This window comes from Mytilus edulis, chromosome 7, assembly GCF_963676685.1.
Source record: "Mytilus edulis chromosome 7, xbMytEdul2.2, whole genome shotgun sequence".
Classification (NCBI taxonomy): domain Eukaryota; kingdom Metazoa; phylum Mollusca; class Bivalvia; order Mytilida; family Mytilidae; genus Mytilus; species Mytilus edulis.
Window position 1 is genome coordinate 34051709 of NC_092350.1, and position 22946 is coordinate 34074654.

The 22946-nt window shown below is 32.2% G+C and overlaps 1 protein-coding gene across 2 annotated transcripts in view; it reads right to left on the reverse strand.

Moving 5' to 3' along the window:
- LOC139481314 (adhesion G protein-coupled receptor B1-like) overlaps positions 1–22946 on the reverse strand; it is a 62976-nt gene that overhangs the window by 16982 nt on the left and 23048 nt on the right. For both annotated transcript variants that reach the window (XM_071264550.1, XM_071264551.1), the window contains exons 10-18: positions 22848–22894; positions 21571–21694; positions 20395–20498; positions 13558–13660; positions 11840–11990; positions 10610–10679; positions 9395–9461; positions 8072–8157; positions 4475–4601 (exon numbers count right to left, since the gene is read on the reverse strand). In XM_071264550.1, the coding sequence (XP_071120651.1) occupies positions 4475–4601; positions 8072–8157; positions 9395–9461; positions 10610–10679; positions 11840–11990; positions 13558–13660; positions 20395–20498; positions 21571–21694; positions 22848–22894 (879 nt within the window). The remainder of the gene's footprint in view (positions 1–4474; positions 4602–8071; positions 8158–9394; positions 9462–10609; positions 10680–11839; positions 11991–13557; positions 13661–20394; positions 20499–21570; positions 21695–22847; positions 22895–22946) is intronic.

Here is a 22946-nt window from a genome sequence, read left to right on the forward strand (position 1 = left end):
GTTGTCATGATACGTGATATATCTGATATAGTTTTGATCGATAGTGAACCGTTTCAGTTTGTTTTTTTTTTTGTGGTTTTTTTTTCGTGTGGCTGTCCGTCAGTTATTCAGTATTTCATATGTCATACGAGAACACAATTGAAACTTTGCTTTCGACAATTTTGAATAATTACATTAGATGTATGTTTCATTATGATACGTTATTCTGATTGGCTAACTGCACATCACCTGTTATTCCTTAAGCAGTTGTATCACACAATAAAACTTATCATTCATGATGACACGAGGTCCCATAATAAAGTGCACAGGTAAATTAAATAAAAACTTGATGTAAATCGTGTTTTCGTGATCCTCGCTAAAAAATGTAATTATAAGTATTGAATGCTTCTTTTTGTAACTTCATAGGGTTGTAAAAGCGTTGACCGTGCGCACATTTTTAGAATGAAGCGCTTCCGCGCTTCATACAAAATGTACTTCGGTCAACACTTTTACACCCCAATAAAGTTACAAAAAGAAGCATTCAATTCTTAAATAAAACTTAACTATTCACATTTATTTAGGGACTCAATTAAGCAGAGCAAGTTCCCTTTGTATTAATATTGTGAATCTTTAATAATATTGGAAATTCGTAACTGGCTGAATCAGCTGTTGGATCATTTTTTTAACGTGTCTGCATGGTCAGAAAGTACTATACCACGTCTCCCGATCGTACGAGAATATTAATTATGGTCAATGCCTTGGTAGTTAAACACTCCCATTCGTTGTAGCAGGGACTTTCTATACTAAGTATACTAGTATAGAAAGTCCGTGGTTGTAGACTTGTAGTTATATACATGTCTGTTCAGCTTTCAACAATAATGAAATTCAAGGTCCTCGATAAAAAATATATCTTGTGTTCTATGATCTTGCTTGATATATGTTTTTTTTTTTAACTTACCAGTTTGATTTCTAACAAAAATATCTTTTAATACAGATAATAATTGTTTGCATAAGAATTGCTTTCAGGATGAAGCATTACTGATGAGAAATCGAAGGAAAACGGGTTATTTTTAGCCACTGATTTTATTAAGAGAAAAAAATCCGCGGTCACAATGTAATTAATGTTAATAATTATAGGTCAAAGTACGGTCTTCAAGACGGAGCATTGGCTCACGTCGAACAGCAATCATAGTCCTTGTTTTTGCATAAAAATTTCATACAGGTTGTTTTCTTAAAGTAAGGAAATCGAAGGAAAACGGGTCATTTTTAGGCATTTTACTGAGAGAAAAAAAATCACTTCGGGGCCTCAATCGGCGGCCCCAAACCCCTGCCTCCCCTAGATTCGAACCCCAGTTACGGCCCTGGTATGTTCACATGTTAGTTCATTTGCAATTTTACTATAAGCTACTGAGGCTAGGTTGCCACTTGTTGACGGCAGAGTTCCGAACTGTTAACCATGTATAGTACCTAAATTCAACCATGTATTTTGGAGATTCGTATTCCACAAAGAAGGCAATGGATTATATATGGAACCGCTAAAGCATGACTAGAGCGGAAAATCTTTAGCAGTCAGTGCCCTCCCCCTTTAAAGATTCGTCACTGGCGCAATCGTTAGTTTCTTTGTAATGGCCCGTAATGTAAAGTTATTGGTGTTTTACTGCATGAACATTTTATATTTTTAATAGGCTTTCTCGTGTTTTATTGGATTTATGGTAATAAGTTACCAGATTAATTTGTATCCTTCTTTGATTTCACGGTTAACAAGAGACACACAGCTAAAGACCCTGTATTGTTATTTTTTATCTTATCTTTTCTTACCCAATTTTATTTTCTCCTGTAGGCTGGAGAAATCTATCAAAATTTCTTACCAAGTCTGTTTTAGTATACATGTACATCGCAATTTTAAAATGTGTTCACATTTGATCTTAACTAACGACGTCTTTGCAATACTTTAATCAAAATCTGTTCCGTGAATGTTTTCCTGCACACTGGTATTTATGAATGCCTCGAACATTGATATTTTTTGTTTCCTTTATATATGTATAGAATAGAGAATTGAAGAGTTATGAACTTTGACTCGGAAAACCACAAGCACGGGTAACTTTTGAAACCACCCACAGGACATGCAGGACATGCAGGACATGCAGGAGGTGGTCACAAATGGAAGTTTATACATGTACTAAGAGTAATCCCCCCCCCCCCCCTTTTGCTTAAAACACAAATACTCATTATAGAATAGAAGCAGGTAGTTATGTCCTTTGCTTTTTATATTCCACTCTAAAGAAGAAGAAATATATGATTAATTTATAATGGTACATTATTCTGTCATTGTATATGGACTATAAGGGACGAAGTAACACCATGTAAAGTGATTTTTGTTTGTCGTGATTTAAACATGATAAACGTGTTTCTTTCCCCTAAATCTTAAGAGCCTCATTGAACAGGATAAAAACTACCTCAGACCACAAACAATCTGAAACTTTTCAAGTACTTTCTATATGCTCATGTGCATTTTCTTGTTAGCATAGTTTTGTACTTGAACAGATAATCAGAATGATCAGCTATCGAGTATGGTCTCGTTTGTTTGAACAACCAATGATCAGGTAATTTGTAATTCAGCCTTATGTCAATGATTTGGAATAAGAAAATCCTAGATAACATATGCAAATGGCTAGATTAATTTGATTATAGTCATAACTGTATATAGCACCTTTTACAGACTAAAAAAAAATACATCTATATGTAACTGCCATTTGGTCAAAGATTTGGGGGGGGGGGGGGGGATAGATGGCACATATGTACATATGAAAAAAAGTGATGTAAGGTATTGTACTAAACTTTTGAAAAAGTTATATATACTCGATAACAATATTAACACAACACAACACATCTAGATATTCCAAGTTCTATATCATTAGTTTAAACTTTTTTTTCCAAAGTGTTGAAGAACAAAAGATCTGTCATTAACATGTTAACACCAAATTCTTCAAATAAAGAAACACATTGACAGATATGCCATCCACCATTACTTTAGTTGTTTGTTGGGAAGACACTAGGCACTTTTGGTTACTCAGGGACACACATTAACTTCAAATTTATGAGAAAGATTTTTTTCAATGACATACAATGTACAGCAAAAACTTATTCTTTAAATCAACATTGTTTTAGTGCAATATAATTTGACCATGTTGACCCTTTTTCTAGATTTTTTCTTAAGAGATGTTTTTGGTAGATCATGTTGATGGTACAACCATATTTTAAATTAAATAAATGGATGACTACATGGAAGAAATTAAAAAAAATCAGCGTTAAGAAAATGAAGAAACTCACGGTCTTTTCATAATATAAAATAATGTGAAACTGTTGTCAAGAGAGGCTGTCCATTTTATTTTGTATATTACCATACCCTTTTCATTAAATTGCTCTATATATAATAAATTATTTTAATATTTCATATTTTTAATTAAATTAGATTAATCATGTGGTCTTTGCTGGAAAGAAATGACTCCATTTGTACTCATATATGCCAATATTTAAAGTTAAAAGCTTTAAGCAGAGATTTACAATATGCATGTACATCTGCCATGATCTGGCATGCAGAATGTTAAAAGCAAGTAAAGAATTGACTTTATATGTGCAATATCTATCATGATTTATATACAACACATGAGATTTACAACTATTACATAAATCAGATGAGTCGAGCATGATACACAAATAACTTTCTCATGTACTTAGCTTTCATGCGTAAATCATGCGTTTACAATATATGTGATACACACATGTATTTATTACGTGCGAAAACCGCATGTAAAGATCATGCGTTTAACGCATGTATTTATTACATGAGAAAACCGCATGTGAAGATCATGCGTTTAACGCATGTATTTATTACATGCGAAAACCGCATGTGAAGATCATGCGTTTAACGCATACTTCAGATACCGCATGATTTACACATGATTCACACATGATTTACGCATGTAATAGCCTTTATGCGTAAATCATGCGTTTAAGTAATCATGCGATACACGCATGTTTAAAACATGCGAAAACCGCATGTGAAGATCATGCGATTTACGCATACTTCATATTTCGCATGATTCACGCATGATCCACGCATGACTTTCGCATGTAATGGCCTTCATGCGTATATCATGCGTGGCACTTTTGCCTGTGTATATGCTTACTCAATCGGAGCACATCAGATCACCACCAGTTTTGATGGGCTTATTGTTCCATCGTCTGTAGTTTTTCTTTCATGTGTTTTAAAGATTGAAGTTTGTCTTGCGTTTGATTCACAACTACCCATTTTCTATATATCATTTGTCTATCCATTAAATATCAGGATGTTATCAAACGAAAAGAACGTGTTTTTGAAATATTTGTTACTGCAAATATTCGATCACCACTAGTTTTGATAAATGATAGCATTTGGTTTCAATCGTCTTGAATGCATTCGCCTATGTTGTAAACAAGTTAATGCTCTACCTACCTGCAGAGAGTTGAAAATTGCAAATAAGTATTGAAACATCACCAGATCCTCGTTCAGAGAAAATGCACCAAGTACCCACGTTACTCCAAACAACGGTAGAATGACACACATACTTTTTAAACCAACCCTGTGAAAGGACAACACACATGTTTAATAATATAACTTCACCTGTGTCATCTCCATCTTTTGACATATTTAAGCACAGGAGCCTGTGATTCAGTGGTTGCCGTTTGTTTATGTGTTACGTATTTGTTTTTCGTTCATTTTTTGTACATAAATCAGACCGTCAGTTTTCTCGTTGAAATTGTTCTACATTGTCTTTCGGTGCCTTTTATAGCTGACTATGCGGTATTGGCTTTGTTCATTTTTGAAGGCCGTACGGTGACCTATAGTTGTTAACTTCTGTGTCATTTTGGTCTCTTGTGGAGAGTTGCCTAATTGGCAACCATACCACATCTTCTTTTTTTGTGTTTTATATTAAACATGTACATTACAGCATGTTGTGTAACATATTCAATTTGTTTAATTCATTATTTTATGAAGTAAAATTAAAACAAAATAATATCTCCGCGAATTAAATGGATCATGATGAGTATATGAATAAAATTAAACATTCACAATATTAAGATTTACCTTTCTTAATTGAATAAGTTAGGAACAAACTGCAATAAAATTGCACGTAGCAAAATCAAGAAAAAAACCCCACAGATTTATATTGTTATAAACGGGCAGTTGATATCCGAGTATACAATAATTTAAAGATGCGTTTTGATTGATAAAACCTGTATTTGTGAAACATTTCTTTTTCAACAAAACTATACAGTGTAAAAACCAATATCTTGGGATGAATTTTATCGAGTAAATGAATGTTGGTTAAGTACCTTGATGTACCTATAAATGATTTGTTTTGTTACACATATTTTCTTTTTTCGTTAACCATAACGGGCAAGCTGGAAGCTATTCTAGCTAAAACATCGCTAGGTACTTAAATTAAGTCACGGATGCACGATGTCGGGGGTGTTTTCTGGTTAATTTAATGTCTAGTTCTTCTAATAACTTCTTTAAATATTATGGGGCGGGCAGTGAATATGTTTTACTTATATTTTTTTTCTTGCAAATGATTTTTTTTGGGGCGAGTGCTTTACAAGAGATGCAATCGCTATATATATGAATATGCGATACAGAAGTTGCAAACTTATATGTACATTTTACAACTGGTTTACTACATCAAAAACCAAGAGGAGCAACAGATACTTTAATGCATTTAGTTTGATTTATTGGTGCCTTAACCAACCAGGCTTTCTGAACCCACTATGGTTTATTTCTTGGTTCACTTTTTTTTCGATGCCTGAAATTTCATTGTAATCTATGCAAGCATGCCAATTAAATAAATTGGAAGTAAGCAACCACTGCAATCTTTATGTTTTATCTAGTATTTCCTTGTGAATATCTGTTCGTGGTACTCTTCATTAAAGTAAAAGTGTAACAATTCAAAGGTTTTACACGAGTGACTACAGACTGTGGATTAATTTTTTTCGCGGGTACCGATTTTCGTTGATTAAGGAAAATTTACACGAACGTGTATATTTATTTTTCGTGGTTTTGCTGAAATCTGCAAACAATTTCGTGGTTGATCTGTTCCCAAAAAAATCCACGAAACATTAGCAACGAATAATAATGAATCCACAGCATATTAGATAGTTAAATACACATTTTGAACAAAATTGTAATATGTGTATTTATCTAGACAAATACCCTTGATAAATATTCGATTGAAGTTGTTTTCATTATATGGTTATAAATGGTGATTTACTTATTGACATCAAGTTGAATCTATTCTTCCATATTCAACATCAAAATAACATGCGAGATGAATATTTCGTGCTTAAAACAACATGCTGAGCAAGATAGTTAATTTGCTATACATGAAGTCTCCATTGTATCAATGTTCCCTCCTTTAGATACTTTATTCTGACGGGGCAAATACTCTTTCCGTTTGCTCCTTATATCAGCAATCATTTAAAACTCTTTAGGTTGACCCATTTACACCCCATATTTATGTTGAACATGCCAATCACCATACCATCACATCAGTCTCATTGATACTCTTTAAATTATCCCAAATAAAAGAAGAGTTATGCTTACATGCCAAAAGACTAAATTACACATTCTCAATTATATTATTAGATCTAATCAATTAATTTGAAAGTTAACCTTTCAAATAAGTTCAATATGAACCAAGGAAAGAAAGCATGCAGTTAATCCAATAATCCGCGCGGAACTATCAATATGAAATAACAAATGTAGCTGTATATTTATGTGTTGTGATGATATAGATTTAGTGCCTATATATGCATGAGTCATACTTTAAATATTGTATATAAGTATAAGTCATTCTTTCTTAAATATTTGTAACTAAAAGTACTGAATTGCAGTGAATTTTATATTAAAATTAATTGCTAGTTAGAGACAGACAATTCTCATTGATATAGAATGAATTACGTGTACTTATTCACTGAGTAAAAATGCACTTGACTTTTGCAAGTGGCTACTCCCATGTGAGAGTTTTGTATTATATTGATAAATGTTTCATGTTCGGTTGTGAAAATATCGTATAGGTAACCTTATTCATAGAAGTTATGAAGCTTCGATTGCAGTCGTTATTTTGGAGTAGGTGCTGTGTCGAGAGATCACCCTTATTAATGAAGCCCATTCAGTGTGAAAATGCACAAGCGTAACGGACTACGGGAGATGTACAATGAATTCTAATTTTGATTTAACATTTGCAAAATTGTATGATTTATCTTCTCGTTACGACCGTTTTTACAGAATAAATGTTTGAATGAAGGAGATAACTGAGTAAGCTAGATAATTTGACTTTATAAATGAAATACTCATTGAATTAAATGTTTTGTTTTGTAGCAAGTAAACAATGTTCGTTGTCCCATTAATATGCACTGAAAGCTTTTTATAGATATTACAAACGCTTTTGTCTCTAATTTCAAGTTACAATTGTTTAGTCTTCTGTCTATTTTTGTATTAGAAGCTTCCACTGTAAAAAGGTCAAGTTCATTTTGACGACGTAATGAAATGTTCGAGCGTTTTTCATTTCCCTTACAATTGCCGACAAGTTCTCGTTTTCGTTCTTCGTTATAAAAAGATTATCAAATGCCATGCATGTATCATAGTCATTTATTATATGTGTACATTGCCTCAGCTTTTATTTCTTGCGTAGTTTTATTTCGAATTCGTTTTTATATTTATACTGATTATATGGGCTTTGAAACACTGTGCTCCTTCTAGCGACGAATTCATAAAACTTCATTCTGTCTTTCTTTTACAGTTATAATAAGTACGTTTGCATTTTGATTAATACGATTAAATGTAACAAGGTGCAACGAAACAATCAAGAGCGGTACGATATTGGTTGCCTGTATTTAAACATGCAATGTTGGCTAAGTGTTATTTGGGATTTCTTTAACTGATATTCTGTTATCTTCGTATGAATGATAGCTTTCATCATCTTTTTCTATTTTGTTATTTTTCCCTATGATGTTTTTTTTTAGTATTCTCTGATATAACCTATAAAACACTTACTTGGATTTCACTTTAAGTGTTTTTGAAGCTAACCCTCTACTGGACATCATTTTATACATGGTAATAATGATGATAATAAAATTGATCTGAAATATACGATAACAAAATGACAATAAAATCATTATATATACCAGGATTATAATTTTGTGCGAAAGACGAGCGTTTGGTCTTCAAAATACTCATCAGTGACGCTCAATACATATTTTATGAAAACGACTATTAATCACTTTTAGGGATTCTAAATTTTGTTTTTGTTTTATCTTACACAATCTTAAGTTCTCTAAAATGGATTAATTCGGACAAGTGAACTAATGTTTGTTTTCTGCTCTTCTTTTCGATTTCGAATTTGTATTGCCCCCTATTATTGTTCAAATTATTAACCTCTTAAGAGAACATTTCCCTTTTTATTCCCGTCAGTGCAATCCATACAGTTAGAATTTCGTAAGAAAGTCCGAATCAAGACTTTCAAAAGTCAAGATCAGAACCTGAAAAACTATGTACTTATGGCAAACGTTTATATAACAATAAAAAGACGTGAAATGATTGCCAATGAATACAATTTATTCATATTGTGGTCTTGTCGGTACTGTAAATAACAACGTATGCATACATTTAAGTCAATGATATAGATTTACGCAGGAACTAATACGTTTACTGAGAGCATTTCCGGACCCAAGCTATTGTCGTTATCTGATATGTCTTTTGCCATGGCACAGTCAGTTTGTTTTTGGAAAAAAAAGCTTATGAGATATGAGTTTGAATATCGATTTGTTGTCTTCCTCTTCCTTATCTTTTTTTCCCTTTTCTGTCAAACTGTGAGTTTGTCAGGCGTTTCTGTGTAGACACTTTTATAGTTTCTATTCTCAGAATTTCTGAAAATCCTTGCTTTCCAAACTTTTTCAATGACAGCAATTAATTGATTTAATTACATGCGTTTAAGGCTACATTAATGCTCGAAATGTTTAGAGTCAAAATTTTAAAAAAATGGGTATCTTCATAATCCTATACATTTCCATTGCTTTTCTCACATGTAGATTGATAACAGAAGACATACATAGAAACACCAGCAGTTGATCGAATTCCATGGAATACCTTACTCAGCTTTGTTAGGGTTTAGGTTAGTGTTTTTTATTTGGTCTTGTATTAGTATTTTGTTTTCAATCAAAATGATTCCATATATTGTACGCAAAATATAGTGTATGGCAATCAATCATAACGATAACTAGTAGTGAAGCTAAGAATGAAAATAAACAAAATATATCATTATAATATATCATAATATTCATTAATTTTTTTCGTTATCGTTCTTACATATATACATACCAAAATTACAAGTAATGCTGGTCCAATGAACGCCCAGATGAGGTTGGAATCAAGGGTTAACCAACAACTGAAATGATAAAAGCGATCAATCCTATTGCAGATTTTTATGCCTCATTTATGGGCATTATGTTTTCTGGTCTGTGCGCCCGTTCGTCCGTCCGTTCGTCCGTTTGCTCGTCCGTCTGTTCTGCTTCAGTTTTTATGTCCCATTTATGGGCATTATGTTTTATTGTCTGTGCGTCCGTTCGTCCGTCCGTTCGTTCTTTATATAAACTTATTTCGCATAATTTGTTTAAGTTGCAGACTGTCACATGTGATAGCCATTGTTTAATTTATTCATTAAATTAAAAGCCAATTTGTCAGACGATCGGTTCGAAAATAATTTTAAAATAAAAATCTTAATTAACCGGTTGACACAATAACTTCAAATGTAATGAAATTTTGTGAAGGGACTTCCAGTATAAAACCATACATTGTGATAAGTCGAAAAGTTCGAACATAACAGTTACTGTATACAGATTAAGGCTAACATGACAACTGTTATCAAAACCAACTACGAACAAACAAATAGAAACCAAATAGAAGGTCAACAACCTGTTTCTCAACTGTAATATGTTGGAACGTGTATTTACATGTATTTGCACGGCACCGCTTTTTCCAATTAAAGTTAAAAAAAAATCAAAAAGTTCAGTAAGACTTCATCTTTATATCAATGCCCTATAACTTTGTACTAGTTTGGCTTTATAAATATTTTGATATGAGCGTCACTGATGAGTCGTATGTAGACGAAAGGCGCGTCTGGCGTACTAAATTATAATCCTGGTACCTTTGATAACTATTATAATAAAAATAATAAGCTCGTCTAAAATAGCCCTTATTCAAAAGCAAACAAGTGTTTATCTATCCAAATATAATATTAATGTTTTCTTTTATTCTGTTGACTTTGTTAATGTTGAAAGATTTTAAATGATTCGCGGAATCTGGCTAGCTTCACGTGAGGAAGTAATTGGTTCTACTCCTGACCGAGTCAAATAAGAAACCATGCAAAATGGCATATTTCGCTTTTCAGCTAAACGTTTAGTATATAGGATTAAGATCAGACTGATCGCACATAGTGACGATAATGTAATAGCGGAGGACAAAATACGAACTTCACTGTTTAATATTTTGTTATATCTATATTTAATATTAGATGATTACGGGGTTAATACGTACAACTGTTGATTGCCATATCCTTTAAGTTTAGTCACACCAGCAGAAATTCCTACTATACCAAAAGGAACAACTGGAAATAAAAGTTAATATATTTTGTAACAAACGAAGCCTATTTCTTTTCTTATAATAAGACTCTGTACTCCCGTCAGTATGATATTGTTCTATTATATGTCATTATGATATATTTCTATTATGAATTACTATATACGTTGAACCACAAACGTCAAAATCATTCAATCGCGTAGTGGAATTAACTATTTGTGGATTCTTTTAAATTCTATATATAACTTTTGGACTAGTTTAAATCTCGGTCTATTTCTGAAATTTATTCTTACATACTTTTGATTTTTTAACCCTGTATGCTAACATTGCCTATGTAAAATTTTAAAATTGTTTGTATGCACATTGAACGACAAATTTATGTGACGTATACAGTTTTCTGACGTCAGACACTCAAATCAATGAATGTGTTCGTAGATAGTAGATGTTTTTGTGTTCTGTTAAATTGTTCCTTTTAAAACTGTTATACGATGATGACTGATGTACCCATATTTTGACTATTTTATTTATTGTGTCTGTTTATTTAACGCATCAATGTAAATATAACGGAATTTGATGAGACTGTCATTAAAGTGAGAGGGTTAGCGCTATAGAACCAGGTTTAACCCACCATTTTCTACATCTGAAAATGCCTATACCAAGTCAGGAATACGACAGTTCTTGTCCATTCGTGTTTGATACGTTTTGTTATTTGATTTTGCCATGTGATTATGGACTTTTCGAATTGATTTTCCTCTAAGTTCAGTTTTTTTGTGATTTTACTTTTTTCTAGATAATCTCTTGAAGATTGATGACACAGTTAAATGTAAAATAAGCATGTTGCAGGGTGTTTTTAACACCCCTTTTATATTCTTTCCCAAGCGTTGTGAGTGAAAAGTTTTTGAATCACCTTTTATCGTTTTCGTTCAATGTTTTGTTCTTTTGTTCTTTTCGTTTATATTGTTGGGTAAAGATTATGTTATGCTATCAACCTAAACTCCTAATTGTCTTGAAACCATGAGAAAAAAATGTTTGCAGTGACATTTTAGTACTCGTATTGAATAGCAAACAATATGTTCATTTGGAATATAAAATAATTAATCCTGATTGTTTTTTTTTTTTTAATTACAAAATAAATTCTTTCATATATATGCCTCTGAAAAAACACCCAACCCTGGTTTGTTTACTTACTCCAACATGCTGGTATGAGCCTATGAACAATAGAACTTGTTGGGAAAATAAGGACTACCATTCTCACTATAAGAATACCCTCAGCCAGCATCAAAGCAAAGTCTGTTAGGAACATATAATGCAAAGCAACTGCAATCGCTGAACATACAACCTTTAAATAAGATTAATCTATAAAGCATTGTAAAATGGATAAAATGGCAAATTTTTGAAGGCTGCAACCTTACCAATATTTATCTATACTCCCTCTTCCTTATCAAAGATGAAATGAAACTTCCGTTGTGTGGCAGATTTGTATATTACAAATTGTTTACAGATACACATATCGTTGTCAATATAATGAAATTTTATGCGACTGTCATACAAGAGAGAGGTTGTTTTAGCTATAAAAACATGTTTAATCCATCATTTCCAAAATGCCTGTACCAATTCAGGAATATGACAGTTGATATCGTTTCTTGTGATTTGTTTGAGCTGTCGATTTTGTTCAGTATATTTGTTATTTTACCTTTTATTTTAAGAATAGCAACCAGTACCGTTCTTGCATAATAATGTCTAGCCCTCAATGGTACAACCTCCGTCGTAGCTATTGCTTCTTTGCTAGCACGATTAAAATTAAACTATGAATCGAGAATTTGAGTAAAAACTAAAATAGTAGGTTTTTTTTCTGTTATATATAGTTAAGTTAGGTTTGACGGAATAAAACGAACGCTACTTTTCATCTCATTTGACATTACATTTCTTTATCACTTCCTTTTTCGTGGTATTATTAAAATATCGATAAGGCATAAAAACAAGAAAATTGAAAGTCTTGCGGCTTTAGAGTTACAAACTTTTAAATAATTACCTATAAATCCCCATTACTTTCAGTATATAAAGCATAATAAAATTACGAAACATTTTATCCGGATATAAAAGGCGTGCAAAATTGGTATACAAATAAGTTCTTTTGTTACTCTTGTTAAGGTGTGTGTAAATTATTGATTGCAGGATTTGTTGCTCTTGCTGCAAAATGTGTACATGTGCTTGTAGTGTAAGCCAATATATTTTACATGTATTGGTATTTTGCTGGTGAGAATGCTGTTTACTACTAGTTTTATTTTTACATTTTTGATATTTTTAATATTTTGTTAAATTCAAGTTGTTCAATTTTATTTGAACTTCGGTGGAAATTTGTCTCATTGGCAATCATACCACATCTCTCTTTTTTATAACCATGTCTTTTGATCTTTATACAGAAATATATGTTTGCATTGTATGAACATGCTTTACAATCTACAGTTTGGATATCAGCTATCAGTTCAAATACATATATATGTGTGCTAAAACTTACTAGGTAAACAGTTATGAACACATTTGATTCAAATATCTGATTGAGTTAACAATAACTTTTAGCGGGCATGACAGTTAATTGGTGTTAGTGGACGCCAGCGATCTGTATCATAACTCAATTATGTATGATGCTTAATGTGTCTGAGCCACAAGCCTGACTGATGAAGATAAATATAGTTCCAGCTTCCAGTATTAAGTCTTCTATGATTGGTTTGGATACTTTTGTGTGTCTATTCGACTTTGTTTTCATTACAACGGCGTTGTTAGTTCTCAGTGTGGTTTCGACTTATATATTTGAATATTCTTTTGGTATCTTTTCTCCTTTTTCAGTTTTGAACCAAATGTATCACCCGTTATATACTATACGACTACCTTCCTGATGTTCTTACTTTATTCTCTGTTTGTTTTATACCAGTTAAAAATATGACATACGACAAAATTAAGGCCACACATAGGTTCATCAGTGCTTTTGTTCTTTCAGTTTTCAAGTACCTGCAAAAATGACAAAACAGCTCGATCGAAGAGTCTTGGTAGCTCTTAACATATAGTCTAAATCACTATATGCGAAGGAACAAATGTCCGATCAAATCGTTGTTGTTGTTTACTTATTACTGAAAGTAAAGAGAGGGACGAAAACAAGGGCTCAATTCAGAGCACAAAACCAGTAAAGCTCATAAAACATCATTGCAAACAAGACGACAACACTAAAAACTGAAATATAATCCTCCCTTTATTGCAAAGTTAAGTTCTCAACCGTCTTAACTTTGCAATAAAGGGAGGATTATATTTCAGCTTTTAGTGCAAAGTTAAGTTCTCAACCGTCGAGGCTTCCGGTAACATGGCGATTGCATGAAGTGGTGTTTTTCTACTCTCCGCCGTTTTTATTGAAAACACAGTTAATAAATTATGTGAGTTATGAGCTAGGTCTTAAAATAAAAACAATAGATGATCCAGAAACAACTCTGTCTGTTTTAATGACATTTATCTGATAAAAACTCTTTAATTGCCACAAACATTACAGTTATAAGATCATTCGAGTGGACCGAATTCCAGTACTCGTGTAAACAGAGGCCACTGGTCGGAATAGAAACCAATACCTGAAATACATTTTGACGGTATTATACTGAAACAGCTGATACAATGGACCCCAGGGAACAAGAAAGGTATGAGACATTAAAACAAATGTACGAATCAAAGTCTGTGTCCGAATGTTTTGCAAGTTTGCACCTTAAATTAGAGGGGGATGTTGAAACTCTGAGAACGGAGGTCAAGGTACTAAGGGACAATGTAGAAAACCTTGAATCTCACGCTAAACTCATGGAGGATAGTATAAAAGATGTCCATAACACACTCCTCCCTGATATTGAGGAAAAAATATCAACAGAAGAAAAGGAACGTCTAAAGCTGGAGTATTGGGGCCGAAAATGGAACCTGGTTATAAGTGGCGTGAGGGGATCCCCCTTGACCGAGATGCCTAAAGCGACTGATGTTTATGTCCGGGCCTTCTTTGAAAAAACTCTAGAGATACCAAAGGAGCGCATAGAAAAAATGCTATTCCAGGCCGTGCATAGGCTACCAGGAAAAGAGAGCGACAAGGAGAAGAGAAAGATCATTGTACGGTTTAATAGCCTAATAGATCGAGATGATGTTCTGGCTGCAGGAATGAAATTAAAACGTGGAAGTGGTTACAGTGTCGTTCCCGATGTGCCGCCGTCTGTTGCAAAACTTAGATTTAACCTTCTGAATGAAAGACGTGCACTGTCCTCATCTGAACAGAGGAACGTCCATCTAGTGTACATTAAAGATTATCCGTTTGTTATGCTGAAAAAAAAGAGATCATCATAGACTTTTTAGCTTACCTACTCGTGAAAAAAACCCCAATGACAACTTTTAACTGAATTAAACCAAGAATTGTAACAAAAACTCATTTGAACACTCATAGTATATCTTTTTAGTATTATTGTATGTTATAACTTTGTTTTTTGGTGTTTTTTTGCCATTGTGTATTTTGAAACTCTCTCTAAATTCGGGTTTTTTTTTCTATGTTGTTAATTGAGTGTCCCGGTCAATCTGCACATGGCTAATTTGCATATTAGGTATCCCAGGTAGACATGCGCAAACAAAACCGGATGTTTTGACTCGTGCAAGCTAATCAGACATAAACACTAATAGATTCATTACAGTAATATTGCCTACTCTAAACTAAATAAATACACAATATGTGCCTTTTGAGAGTAATTAGGCAAAAGGTAATCCAGTTACGTAACATGTTTGAACTTGTCCTATTGGTGAAAATAGTTTTATAAGTTTTAAGCGTGGTCACCGGCGGTAGATCATAAAATCCACATGTCAAGATACATATCACCACATGTTGCACTTTTTCTCTATTTCAAAGAGCCCTACATATAAGTAACATGTCACTAAAGAGTATTTATAAAACCCTAGTATCTTTAAAAAAAACATGTCTACCTGAGAGACAAGTTACAAACAAATAGTTATCTGCTTTCCACAAAAAAAGGGGGCACCCCTGTCAAAAATAACAAATACTTCATTCAAACTTCCGAACCTTAATCAAACACTATTAAAATTAACTGGGAAATAGATTTTACACCATATTTAAGGTTAAAAAACTGTTCTTTTAGAGGCATGAAGAAAACAGCCAAAAAAAATAAAAAAATAATAATAATAAAAAAGATTTAGACAACACTATATTTTGTTTACATAAATGGCTGGGGAAGAAGGAAACCCACTGTATCTTAGTTACTTAATTTATTTGATTTAAATTGTATTTGCTGCAATACCATGAAACGGGAGCTTTTTGGTAGTTATTGTTTAAATGGTTGGAAAAAAGCATTTTTATGTCACTTTCATTTCTCTCTATTTATTTGTACTTCATTTTTTTGTATTGCTCTGAATATGTTTATTGACTGTATAATTTTAGATCATTCATCCGTTACAAGTGTAAGTGATATAAAATATGGGTAGTTTGAAAATTGGTTGCATAAATTGTAGAGGCCTGTCTTCTGATAAAATTAAAAGAAGAGATATATTTAGTAAATGTAGAGAAAACTATGATATGGTTTTCTTGGTAGATACTCACTGTAAAAAAGAACTTGAAAAGTATTGGCAAGCAGAATGGGGGTATAAAATAATATTTGGGTCGCATACCACGAGCAGTAGGGGCGTGGCTATCTTATTTAGAAGCACTTTTTCTTTTGAAATCTTTGGACAGAAAGTGGATCAAGACGGGAACTATGCAATTCTAGATATAAAAATTTTCAATCATAGAATGACAATAGCAGTAGTATATGGACCCAACGAGGACAAACCAGTTTTTTATGAAATACTCCAAAGAGATATTGAAAATTTTGGTAATACTTCAGTAATAGTGGGGGGTGATTGGAATTTACCACAAAATTATGATATGGATACTTTAAACTATTTGCACAAAAATAATCCTAAAGCCCAAAAAAAGGTTAATGAAATGATGTCAGAAATAGATTTGGTTGATGTTTATAGGGAATTATACCCAGAGAAAAAGAGGTTTTCCTGGAGAGGACCTAACAAGAAGCAGGCAAGACTGGACTACTTCCTTGTCTCATCTGATTTTCAACCACTGATAACCTCGTGTGATATTGGTGTTGCATATAGGTCTGATCACTCACCTGTATCTCTGTCCATTCAATTTAATACAAATGAAAAAGGCAAAGGGACGTGGAAATTTAACAATGCTTTATTATACGACAAAGAATTTATTGCTAATACTAAAACTTGTATTGCTGATTGTATTGATCAATATAAAATAGTTGATTCTGAAAATAGGGAAGAAATAGAATTTTCCATTTCAGACCAACTGTTTTGGGAAACATTAAAACTGATGATACGAGGAAAAACAATATCTTATTCATCTTTTAAAAAGAAAGAACGCAGTAGGGAAGAAGAAGAACTAGAAAGTCAATTGAACAATTTGAACAATAATGAAAATATCAATGATAAAAGGGAAGAAATTACACGTATTGAACTTCAGTTAAGGTCTTTAAGAGAATCTAGAATAAAAGGGGCAATAATGAGAGCAAAAGCAAAATGGCAAATTGAAGGAGAGAGAAGTACAAAATATTTCTGTAATCTAGAGAAAAGAAATTATATTGAAAAAGTAATTCAAAAATTAACTCTAGATAATGGTGAAACTATCACTGATCAAGCAAAAATTCGTGCGGAACAAAAGTTATATTATGAAAATCTATATTCATCTAAGAAAACAATTATAAATAATACACACAGAGCTAATTTCTTTTCTCTGGAAAACCCATTTATCAAAATTCTCTCTGATGAACAAAATATTAATTTAGAGGGGGAACTAAAAAGCTCAGAAATTCATAATGCATTAAAAAATATGAAAAATGGAAAATCTCCCGGTCTGGATGGTTTTACAACTGAGTTTTATAAATTTTTTTGGCACGACATTAATCCTTTCCTACTGCGTTCTTTCAAAGAAGCATTTCAAGGAGGTAAATTATCAATTTCACAAACACAAGGTGTTATTACCTGTCTACCCAAAGATGGTAAACCAAAACATTTTCTAAAAAATTGGCGACCTATTTCACTACTTAATGTAGACTATAAAATAGTATCAACATGTATTGCAAATAGAATTAAAAAAGTCCTAGATCACCTGATTAGTGAAACTCAAACTGGCTTTATGAAAGGCAGATATATTGGTGAGTGTACAAGACTTATATATGACCTCTTGAAAAAAGTAGATGAGGAAGATATTCCTGGCTTGCTTGTTTTGTTGGACTTTGAAAAAGCTTTCGACTCTCTTGAGTGGAACTTTATATGCGAAACCTTGAAATTTCTAGGTTTTGGTGACACAATAGTGAAATGGTTCACAACTCTTTACTACAATTCAAAAAGTTGCATTCAAAATAATGGCTATCTATCTGATTTTTTTGTAATAGAGAGGGGGGTACGACAAGGGGATCCGCTGTCTCCCTATCTTTTTATTTTATGTTTGGAACTGCTTAGTGCATCTATAAAATATGACAACAACATCAATGGTATAAAGATTAAAAATTCTGAATTTTTACTCAGTCAGTATGCTGATGATTCGACTTTGATCCTGGATGATAGTGAAGAATCTCTCAACAGTGCTCTAAATAAGATAGACTTGTTTTACTCATGCTCTGGTTTGAAGGCTAATTTTGAAAAAACCCAAGTTATATGGATTGGGGCAAAAAGGGGCTGTGGTGAGGAGCTAAACACAAATAAAACAATAATATGGAACCATTCAGGAAATTTCAAACTCCTAGGCATTCAATATTGTTTGTCAAAAGTTGATATATGTGTTGATAATTATTTAGAAAAAATTCAAAAAGTAAAAAATCTTTTAAGTGATTGGTCATTCAGAAATATTACTATATATGGGAAAATTGTAGTTGTGAAAACTCTCGCCCTACCAATTCTAATTCAATGTTTTACTGTTTTACCAGATCCATCCCCAGATATATTAAAGCAGTTACAAGCTATGCTATACAGATTTGTGTGGGATGGTAAAGGGGACAAAATTAAAAGAAATATACTTATCTCAAATTACGAGGATGGTGGGGTAAAAATGCCACATATTGAATCATTTATAAAATCACTTAAGTTATCCTGGGTTAAAAAAGTTTTAGACCCCACAAATTATTCCTCATGGAAAGTTCTATTGGCAGATCACCTTGAAATGAATGGTGGAGAAAATATGTGGCATCTATCAAAATCAGCACTCAATGAAATTAAAAAAGAATTTAACCCTTTTTGGCAAAATGTAATTTCATCATATGCCTCACTGTGTGAACCTCTGACCACAGCCCCAAGTGATATCTTGTCTCAACCATTGTTTTTAAATGAAAATATTATGATTGATGGAAAAACAGTTTTTTATAAAAGGTGGATACAGAATAATGTATTTTTCATAAATGATCTCATTAAGGAAAATGGAGAATTTTACAATTATGATGAATTTATTAGAAATCATAATATAAAAACAACTTTCTTAGAGTTCTATGGACTAATCTTGGCTCTTCCAAAGGAATGGAAGAATATAATTCATTCACAAGTATTTATCAAACTAAATACTGTCAGTCACAAAATTGTTACCGCCATAAAAACAGTTGATAAAGTATCAAAACATATGTATAAATTTTTTCTAGAGAAAATAAAGGAAACCCCATCACGCATACAAGAGAAATGGAAAATAAAATTGGGAATAGATATTGTGGCCGAAGAATGGAATTATTTTTTTAGTCTTCCTTTACTTATAACTGAAGATCCCACATTAAGGGCATTTCAATACAGATTACTCCATAGAATTCTAGGAACAAATATTTTATGAAGTGTAAATATAGTGAAACAGAACTGTGCACTTTTTGTACAGAAACTAAAGAAACATACATACACCTCTTTTTTGAATGTAGATACGTTCGAACATTCTGGCTTAATTTTTTTCAAAAGTTAGAAGATGTATGTAATGTAAGCTTTCTCCCAACCTTATCAAGTATAATCTTGGGTGTTAATTATCACATATTTAAAGATATTCTAAATACATGTATTCTGATATTGAAGAGATATGTTTACTTATGTAGAGTTAGATTTACAGTCCCATCTGTTGCTGAAGCAATTGAATGGCTTAACTATTATTATAGGGTTGACATGGTCTCTATGAGTTTGTGCTCTACCAATAAAGCAAAAAGAATAAAAGAAAAATGGTCAAACATTAATAATATTATTAAAAAATAGAGCTCGATGCAGATGTATTCTGTATTCTGTTATTTGACTTTGTACAATGTATTTTATAATTTATAACAAGTATGGTTAACCATATGTTTAAGATTTATAGCAGAATAATTTGTGTGTACATCTTTATTTGTAGATGAGATTTGAAAATGATATGAAAATAATAAAATATATATTACAAAAAAAAAGTTCTCAACCGTCACTTTCGTCAATCTCTAGATTAAAACAAAACAAAAAAGGTAAATCTATTGAAAAAAGAATTGATCAACAATTAGCTTTGTAATTGTAGTTCAGTATACGCCTTGATGACAACTCTAGTTTTATTGTGAAGATAATAGAAATATAACAATGAATGATACAATAAAAAAACTCTTTTCTGCTGCTAATATCACATCATAATAACAATGTTATCTTAATAATAACAATGCACAACTTAAATATGTGTAGCTTACCTCCACAGAACGAAATGAATCAAAATTGTAATGACGAGAAACAAAATTGACACTCCACATCCGATGGCTGATATTAGACTCAGGGCATAGCGGTGGGACAATGGCTGGAAAAAAATGTAAAATCATATTTAAACAGAGACTCTGATATCTTTGTTTAATTTTGAATACTTATATAGAGTGCTTGTGTTGTCTATCATTTGTTTCTGAATTCACATTACTATAAGACGTGTCACGGTACTTTTCTATCCCAAATTCATGTATTTGCTTTTGATGCTATATTTGTTATTCTCATCAGATTTTGTCAAATGCTTAGTCCGTTTCTGTGTGTGTTACATTTAAATGTTGTGTCGTTGTTCTCCTCTTATATTTAAAGCGTTTCCCTCAGTTTTAGTTTGTTACCCCGATTTTGTTTTTTGTCCATCGATTTACGAGTTTTGAACAGCGGTACACTACTGTTGCCGTTATCTGATACCAGAATATTTGCATTAATGAAGTGTTTCTTTTGTTCAATTTGGTTAGTTAAGTAATTAAAAAACATAAATTGACCACAAAATTAATACTCTAAATGTCATGAATGATGCTTGAGATTTGGAAATTGAAGATTTAAAGTATCCCTGAAGTGTAAGATTAATGAAGATCAAATTAGACCTTTTTCATGTAAAATTACTCTAGTGACTCCCATAAGAATGATATTGCAGAATCATTGAAGTATAAAACCCTTATTACCATACAATTTTACAAGAAGAAAATGAAAATGTCCTTCACTATATTACACCTATTTGTGTCACCAGATTAAATTTTAATACCGCTATCCTAATATTCAGAGAAAAGATATAAAAAGATGGAAATAAATGCACTTTTACAAATACCTTTAATATATCTGGCACATGATATGACAAATATTTAGCCTAACTCAATGTGAAATACACGTTTACGGATCAGTTTAAAAATGTATACATAAGCGTTGTTCGTAAAAATGTTGCAAAATTATTAGGTAGTTGGCTTGCATTAATTGCTTATTTTTCAGAAAGAGTTATATTTGTACAGGTCTCATGTTGACGGTGAAGGTTTGTGTGTGTAATTCTTTATTTTGCATAATTTCAAATACGAAAGATGTACGAATGCATATGTGATATCTTATTGTGAAACTTTGCTATATGTAGTTACTATACATACTGTCTTTCCTGGGCTCATCAATATGGCAAAATTAGTTGTGTGATTATATTCACATATCGTGTAAGAATCTGCAGCATCAACTACTCGTGAACCAAAAAACGACCATGCTCCATTAGCAGTTTTCCTATAAACAAGAAAACATGTTACACATTCTGTATTATTTCTCTAATAAACTTGCGAAATAAAATTAAAGCTAACTTCACTCGAAACACGATACACCAATGATAATGCATGTCTAATATTTAAAATTTCAAAAGGGGATGTTTAATAAACAAACGTTCAGAAAATAGATGAAAAGTAACATATCAAAAACAACGAACTGCAAGGAATATTCAAATCGAAAAGTCCCTTATCATTTGGCAAAATCAAAAGCTTAAACACACCAAACTATAGAAAACAACTGTCACATTTCTTTGTATAGGCATTCCCCTATGTAGAAAATGATGGATTAAACCTGGTTTTTATAGCTAGCTAAACTGCAAACTTGCATGACAGTCGCATAAAACCGGCAGCAACAAAACAATACAAGGAATACAAAATAAGAATCAACCAAGATGACCCTTTATGGTCTCTTTCTGGAGGATATTAGAGCTTTCAATCCAAATTACGCATTTTTAAAGTCATATGAAACCTCAAATTGAAAAACATTTATGCATATGTTTTTTTTATAACTAAATGGATAGTTTTCATTATACAACTTATCTACATATACTTTTTTTTCTGAGGAAAATTCTTCAATTTGTACAAATTTAGGAGAAGTTTACTTATTTTTAATTGCTTGATTCCAGGATTGCTTCCGTATGCATAATCTTAGCGTGACCCTCCTCGTAAAATCCGGTGATCGCAATACGCATGGATCTGTCATTAAAATAAACAATTATCTGATTGCAGATGTTAAACAAGTGCTCAATACCCATGCTTTTTGTTGATTGTTTACTATAAGGTGACAATCGATAACTTCGATTTCAAGACACGGCATGTAAAGAGCAGCCATATTTGTTGAATCATAACAGAAAAACAGAACAAAAATTGACGATTATACGATTTATTTGCGAAAAAATGATAAAATCGTGCACAGAGGACTAAGTTTATGATATTTACATGCATTGGTTCAAGAATTGGATAAGCTTTATTTTTCACCAGTCACTCGTTTCATATGACTTTTATTCAATGTTTTAGTACATCTTCTTTGATCCCGCCTTTTGGTTCATGGTAGACAATAGTCTCATTTGCCCTCATAACAAATGTCTATAATTTTATCAAGTCTTTATACTTACGGGGCACTGAAGTTCCAATGTCCACAAGATGCTTTGGAGTAGTTTCCCTTGATAAAAAGAATATAAAAAAAAGCAATATTATTTTTTAAATTTTAGCAC